The 7,910-nt window shown below is 31.7% G+C and overlaps 1 protein-coding gene across 1 annotated transcript in view; it reads left to right on the forward strand.

Annotated features, from left to right (window-relative positions):
- LOC106876973 (histone-lysine N-methyltransferase NSD2) overlaps positions 1-7,910 on the forward strand; it is an 84,200-nt gene that overhangs the window by 45,181 nt on the left and 31,109 nt on the right. The window contains exon 3 of the mRNA XM_052974264.1: positions 1,797-2,663. Within this exon, the coding sequence (XP_052830224.1) occupies positions 1,797-2,663 (867 nt within the window). The remainder of the gene's footprint in view (positions 1-1,796; positions 2,664-7,910) is intronic.

A 7,910-nucleotide genomic window follows, 5' to 3' on the forward strand; every position in this document is an offset into this window, starting at 1 on the left:
AGAAATAGAAAATCACAAATCGTCTATTTACTATTTAAATTATTGGGTTGGCAAGTGAGTAATTTCGGATTTTTAGTGTGAAATGAAAGTAATTTTTTTCATACAAAGAATGAACTTCAACCAGTTATATATTTTCCATTTTGTGCTTGTAGGACTTCTGGTCCTTATCAGCCCAAAACTGAAGCAAGTGCAATTTCAGGTCATCATCATTATTGAAAGTTTTACCATTCAATGAATTTTGAAAACTTTGAAATAAATGGTAATCTGATGGTGCAAGGTCAGGGCTATATGGGGGATGTGACATCACTCCCCAACCAAGCTCCAATCATTTTCACGAGTTAGCAAAGACGTGTGGTCTAGTTTTGTTATGGTGGAACACGATTCCTTTATGATTTGTCAATTCTGGTTGTTTTTCTTTGATTGATTCTTCCAGTTTCGTTAGTTGTTGATATGAAACATCTGGATTTATCATTTGGTTCCTTGGAGGCAGCTCAAAATACAAAACACCTTTATAATCCCACCAAATTGACAGACAGCATGACCTTTTTTTTTATGCAATTCAACTTTGTGTGTTTTGTGCTGGTTCATTACGCTTTTCAATTGATTTTATTGTGGACAATCCATTTTTCATCACCAGTGATGATTCATAAAAAAAAAAAAAGGCTGATTTCATTGCATTTGACATGCATATAGCAAATTTTGATTTGTTGTGTCAAGTGAATCTCTTTCAATTTATGTGGAACCCAAATATTGAGCTTCTTAACGAGTCGAAGACATTCTAAGTGATTTTCAATTGTTGCGTGTGATAAATTTAACCTCTCTGCAATCTCCTGCACAATTATATGACAATCAGATTCAATTATGGTTTTGATTTGGTCATCATCAATTTCAGTAGGTTGACCAGAATGTTGGTCATCTTTGAGTGAAAAATCGCCGGAACAGAATTTTAAAAACCATTTCTGACATATGCGTTCTGTGAAGCAATCAACACCACAAACTTCACATTTCTCTTTGTGAACCTCAGCAGCCTTCTTGCTTTTACGGGAATAAAAAAGCAAAATATGCACTCTATGTTAAAATTGACACTGAATTAACAGCTGTAAAGAAAATTGTGTGCAATTTGCTTCTTAAAGTAAGCTAAAAGTAACGGCTATCAAATGTCAAAAGGAAAAAGTAATTTTAAAAATTTGTAACTCTGTTTACAAAAAAATACAAAATTACTTTCTTACTAACCTAATATAAAATGTTCAAATTTATGGAGGCCTTAAGAAGATCTTATTGGTCTTTTATTTATCTAAAACAGTGGTTCTCAACCATTTATTGTTCGATTCCTGTTTGATTCCTATTTTACTCTACTGGATCTCCATAGTTTTTGCTGAATATAATGAACATCTTACTGTATTTTTATAATTAAATATTAGTAGGAATTGTATTAAAAGAAACTTTTTATGTACTTTAGAAATGTTACCAATTTATTGGAGATAATTTTAAGAATAAAATCTTATGTGGACCCCTGTTGAGAACCACTGGTTTAAAGCAAGTACTGAGGCCAACTCCTGAGACATGGAAATTTACAGACCATAGCTTTTTATTTATTTTTGTACATATTGGGCTTTGTACCTTCTTGTCAAAAGAAATATTGTATTGTCAAGATAATCTTTCTTCCTCTTCCTGTGTATCTCACCATCTATCTGTGTATTGTGTATGTATCTGGTCTAACAATCTGTTTATTTGTCTATCAATCTTCCTACTCACTCGTTTATTTATGTATTTTTACTTTTATTTTTCACTTGCAGTAAAAGGCAAAGGATGTGTGCGGAATTACCATGTGCAGTATTTTTATGATGAACCAGAGCGGGCATGGGTGAGTGAGAATGCAACACTTGGATTTGAAGGGAAAGACAAATTCTTCAAATATGTAGAAGATATGCTAGAAAGGGCACCTGCTAAACAGCGATCCCAGATTTCACAGAAATATGGAGTCAGCAAACACAAGCGCCCAGTTTGGGACCGTGCTGTTCGTTCAGCAGAAGTAGCACTGCCTTTATCCCACTCTGAACGGAAACTCTGCTACATAAACAACTTTGACAAACATCCTGAAAAGAAGAAGCAAGAGTCTCCGGAAAAGTTGGCAGTTGAGGTTAGCAAACCAGACAAAGCTGGTCCCAAAGCCAAGAAACAAAAGACTGAGAGTTCTAGTGGAGCTGGTGTTACTAGCGGAGGAGATGGTGGTGGTAAAGTGAAAATAGAGTCTTCTTCTGCCAGTAAATTACCAAGTATTGTCAATGGAACTCTTGCTAAGAAACGCCACGCGTCACCTGGTAGCTTCGCCAATGACTCTGACAGCATTGCATCACCGCAGCGGAAAAGGCCAAAAGCGGCCGGCGGTACTGAGTCAGGTGGTGGGGCTGCCGGTGGCAGTGGGTGTGTGACTACTCCGAAATCAGGGAAAGATGATGGTTCTTTTGATATGTTCTGTCAGAAGCATAGGGAGGGTGTTCTGTCTGAGCACTCGGACTTTGACGAGCAAATGGTAGTTGAATATCTCAGGCAACAATGGAGTATGATGAGCCAGAAGCAGAGAGCTCGTTACAAGTCTAAGTTTGGTGGTGGTGGTGGTGGAGGAGGAGGAGGTGTCATTACAAGCAGAGGTACATCATCAGGTAAATGAATTTTAACTGTTTTAATTGAAGCAGTTGAAAACTGACCTGAGCAGAAGCAAAAGCTGTAATTTTTTCACAAAAACAAAGAAAGAAAAATTATTAATTATAATAATAATAATAATTATAATTATAATAACAATAATAATTATACACTGAAAAAAGAGCGGGTTTAAAGCATAAACATTCTTTAAATATTGACAATTGGAAGAAAAGGAAAAATATTTTTTTTTTAAATTGAAATTAAATTAATATTTTTACTATTCTCTTATTATATTCTTCCCATGATTACCTCATTTTGTAAAAAAAATTATATTTATCTTAAGTGATAACCATAAATATTTCAGAAATTATACAAAAGTAACTACTAATTTTCATTACTTAGATTGATTAGGTTCATTAGTCCTTTATGAAAGAGTATGTATATATATATGTACACATGCATATATATTATATAGATGAATATTGAGTATAATTGTGATGATAGCAATAGTAATGATAATATAATAATAATAATAATAATAATTCAAACGGGTCCCATGATGTAGTAGATACATTAATTTATTTTTAAAAAAGAAAACATGAAAAAGTGCTTTACTTTTTTTAAAAATACTTAAATTTAAAAAAAAATATTATTTAAAGATTTTTTACCCATTTTTTTTCCTCCCCGAAACATTAAACATTTTCATTGTTTTTCTTTCAATTTTTATTTATTTATTTATTTTAATATTTAAAAAAAGACAAGGAAAGAAAAAAAAAATTTCTGTCTCTCACTCACTTTTCCTCCCCTGACATAGAAAAATCATTTGAAAGTGGTGTTGAGAGTGTTTAAAACTGGAGAAGACAGCCTGATTTTGAGCGGACTAAGTTGCCTTTTGAAGTTATACACACTGCAGGCTGTTCCAGAGGTGAATGGAATCAAATTAACAAGAAACATATTAAAACATTACATGTGAAGCAGGTCCATTTTTTTTTTCATCCTTATCACTTGGATGGTTGAATCCTATACACAAAAACATGCATGCATAATTTTTTAACAGAAGGTGGGAAATGAGGGACAAAACACACACAGACACACACTCACACTATTTTCAAACAGTTAAAGGGGTTATCTCTTTTATATATATATGTATATATATATATTTTATTGTCTCTTATATATTGTATATTTAAAATATATTTATGGTCATGTTTCTGATATGACTGACTGACCAAGCATATTTCAAATTCACCCTACCTCTTGAAGATTAAAATGAAGAAAAAAAATTAAGATTTAAGACAAAAGAATTTAATTTTTCTCTTTGTTTTACTAATTTAATTTTTATTTATTTACTGATTTAAAAAATGAAAACACAAAAACCTCAACCTCCCTTCCAATTCATACAGTATTATTCATAAATTTATGATATTGCCTTAACATCCATTAAGAAAAAAAAAAATTGGCATTAAAAAAAAACCCCCTAAAAATTTGATGGATAAATACAATCATATTTTATGAAAAATGTTTTATAAGAAATTATTCTTACATTTTTTTGTCTTGTGGCAAATGATTTAACGTTATTTATTATTTTTTTGGACTTCTCCCTCAACTTATTTGGATGTAAATATAGGGATAGCATTTTTAGTTGTCACTTTATATTATAAGTATGGACACATAACACAAACACTTGACTATTTCTTACTCTTGTAATAATGGGAAATTTAGTAATGTTGCCAGAAAAGAAAATAACGAAAAGCAAAAAAAAAGGGGGGGAAGTTATAAGGCTGAGTGTTGTTTTTTTTTTAATGATATATATGTATATTATTAACCAACATACCCTCCACTGACTCCTCTCACCCACCACCTTCATTTCTGGAATAGCCCTGCTTTGTGGTCAATCATCATGGATTCCATGGTTGTTTGAATTAAAAAAAAAAACAATAAAAAATATATATATGTATGTATATTCTATTATATGTATATGTATATATAGCTTTGTAATAATAATATCATAATGTTGTATTTTACATTCACCTCGTAAAGTTCATGTACTCCTAGGAAAATAAACAGTAGTCTTTACCAAAATGGTGATGCTACTGAGCTACACTTCTGGAAATTTTGGTATTTTTTTTCTCATTTTGGTGTAAAGTGTGCATATATCTGTGAATGTATGGACTTTGGCATGGTGTTTAGTCTATCTGTCCCCTTAAAATCTTCAGCTGAATCTCCAAATTTTAAACACAATTGACAGCATCTGTTTTTCAAATGTCAAGTAATAATAAGAAAAATTATTATATTAATAATGACAAAAAGGGGAAAAAAATGACAGATCTTAAAGTAATAATAATAGTTTATGTTTTCAATTCTTTTATTTTCTAGTTATTTCTTTAAATAATAATGTTAACAGTGAAAATTTGTTAAGTTTCAAGATTATGCCTTTAGTAAACGTTAATCCACTAAAAATCATCTTAGGGTTAATGAAAACATTATATAAATAATAAAAATTTATATATAAATTTAAATTAAAATGTTACCCATAGATTAAAATTTAAACTAAGTTATTTGAAAAGAGGTGTATTTTTCATGTGAAGTTTCAAAAGAAAAAAGATAGATATTAATTTTCAGTATTGATTGAAAAAAAAAAAAGCCAAAACTAAATCAGTTAGTGGGTAAGTTAAAATGTTTTTTTTTTTAGTATCTCTGAAATATACTTGAAATGTTTTTCCTTTATTGAATTCCAAATTTTGAAAGAATCTGATATTTCATTATATCAATTTCTGATATGAAAGAAACGGGGGAACAAAGAAGAAAAAAAAAATAACAGCTTTTGCTAACTTAAGCTACAGGAAAATTTTTCAGTTGTGTGATTTTTGAAGAATTTTTTTTGTTTTTCTTAGAAAAAAAAAAAAAGAAACTGTTAGTAAAATTATGCTTTTCTTCATATATAGCATGTACACTTGCACACTGACAAACAAACAAAACAAAACAAATACACATTCACACAAACGAGCCTTAAGGGCCAAAATTTCACTTAAAGAATTCTCTCTCTCTCTCTCTCTTTCTCTGACTTGTTTTGATATTCACTATTCAAAAAAAAAAAAATTATTTCACAAAAAAGAATTATTTCTCCTAAAGTTTTTAAATTCTTATACCATCATACAATTCTCCCTAGTAAGAATAAAATTTCTGAAATGGATCGAGAAATTTGGGAATTGCTTTGGAATGGCCTGTCATGTTTACAAATGTAGGTTCCATGCCCCACAGGCAACCTTTAACTTTTTCTATCTAAGGGTTTTTTTTTTCATTTCAGTATTTGCACTCTCTCATTTGTAGCATTCTTTATTTTGAGATCAAGTATTCCCCAAAATAATTGTGTATATGTTTAGCATACATTAGAATCTTCATCGATGTTTTCATAAAACAGATATCTAGAATTGAAGCAAAAGAATTTTTTTTTTTTTTTACACCACAAAATCTAATTCCTGCAAACACTAATTGAAAATATTTTAGGTTAAAAAAAACAAAACCACTATATATGTACAGTTTTTGTTTTTATTTAAATTTTTTTTCAATAGTTGAAGATATCTGGTCTTTTCATAATTTAATCAATATCTGTATTTTTGTTTTTAAAGTTAAGTGTGATTATCCTTTTATATATATATCATTTGTTTTAATGTCCACTTTTCTGCACTTAAATAAGTGAGGCAGATTTTCTACATCTGGATGCTAAACTTTACATGTAAGGTATTTTCCCAAACTCAGACATGTTTTCATGGAAGATTGGAAATGGACACTGCTTGTATACCAGTGACACTCATTTACAACTATCATGTGATGTCAAGGCAAGGAGACAGTAATACAGACATACATGGGTATATACACATATGTACTATGAGCTTATTTCACTTTCCATTTATCAGATCCATTCACAAGGCCTAGGGCTATAGAAAACGATACTTGCCCAAGATGCCATGCAGTGAGACTGAATTCAGAACGATGTAGTTGGGAAGCAAATTTCTTACCACACAACCACCCTTTAGTGTGTGAGTGTGTAAAGGTTTGTTACTTAGTTCTTAAGGTGTTGCACTTGTGATCTTAAGATGTGGTGTGTTCTTGAGCAAAGTTCAAATCCCAACTAAAGGCAACATTGCTTTTCATTTTCTGAGGCTGATAATTAAGTATTGGATTGATATAATCGACTGTCCTCTCCTACACTAAAAATTGTGGCCTTGTACCATAATTTCTATTTATGGTTACAAATAATCATCATTATTTTTGAGTGAGAGAGCAATGTATGCCATCAAAGTAATGCTGGGGTACAAATAGATGAAGCCCAGTATACCCATCATGACTACCCGTCTGATAAGGGTACACAGGTACATGCATTGTAACCATATGTGTGTGACATGGTGACTGTGCATGAACCTGCAGGTGGTGCTGGTTAGAATTTTCTTCAGGTCAAGTAGCCTATCCTGCTCAAAAGGTCCCTAGATAAGAATTGTTTAAAGACGATGAACAAAATACTCACATTTTCAGTGGTGAATTCTTCAGACCCCAAAGAATTCCACTCAAGACATGGCTATGCTGCTACTCTACTCCTGCTTGCGATCAGAGATGCACATATCGTCAGCCACCAAGGGACATGCTCAAGTGGTTAAAATCAAGCAAGTCTGCGATAGTGAGCAGAGTATATGTTGCATCCATCTTTTATAAAATATGTACATAACACTTCCAATCAGTTAAGATGAGAAGCCATGAGAGAATTTAGTAAAATAATATTTGTCATCATTAAACTGATATTTGAAGCATAAATTAATATGAAATTTTGGTGGAAAGTTTTAGTTTAGATCACCTTGAAACTGGAAGTTTGTATTGTGGAACTCGTGCGATCTGTGGTGGGTTGGTTTTAAATGGGTTAAGATGGAATACTGGAATACTGACAGAAATGGTTGACTGAGGACTAAATGCCTTACAGTATTTAGTTTCTATTCTATGATGCACTGACTTCAAATCTTATTAGGATTTGTAAAATAAGATTTAACATGTTGGTGTGGCTCTATGGTTTAGAAGCTTATTTCTCAACTATGTGGTTGTAGGTTCAGTTCCACTGCACAACACCTGGAGAAAGTGTTTTCTATAGTCACAGGCTGAGCAAGTCCTTGAAAGTGGATACATGTATGAGTATATATGTATAAAACAATACAAATGTGCATTGTGACCAGCAATATGTCACATCTAATAGCTTGGACAGTTGCTTAATAACCCCCCCC

Source organism: Octopus bimaculoides, chromosome 18 (assembly GCF_001194135.2).
Source record: "Octopus bimaculoides isolate UCB-OBI-ISO-001 chromosome 18, ASM119413v2, whole genome shotgun sequence".
Classification (NCBI taxonomy): Eukaryota; Metazoa; Mollusca; class Cephalopoda; order Octopoda; family Octopodidae; genus Octopus; species Octopus bimaculoides.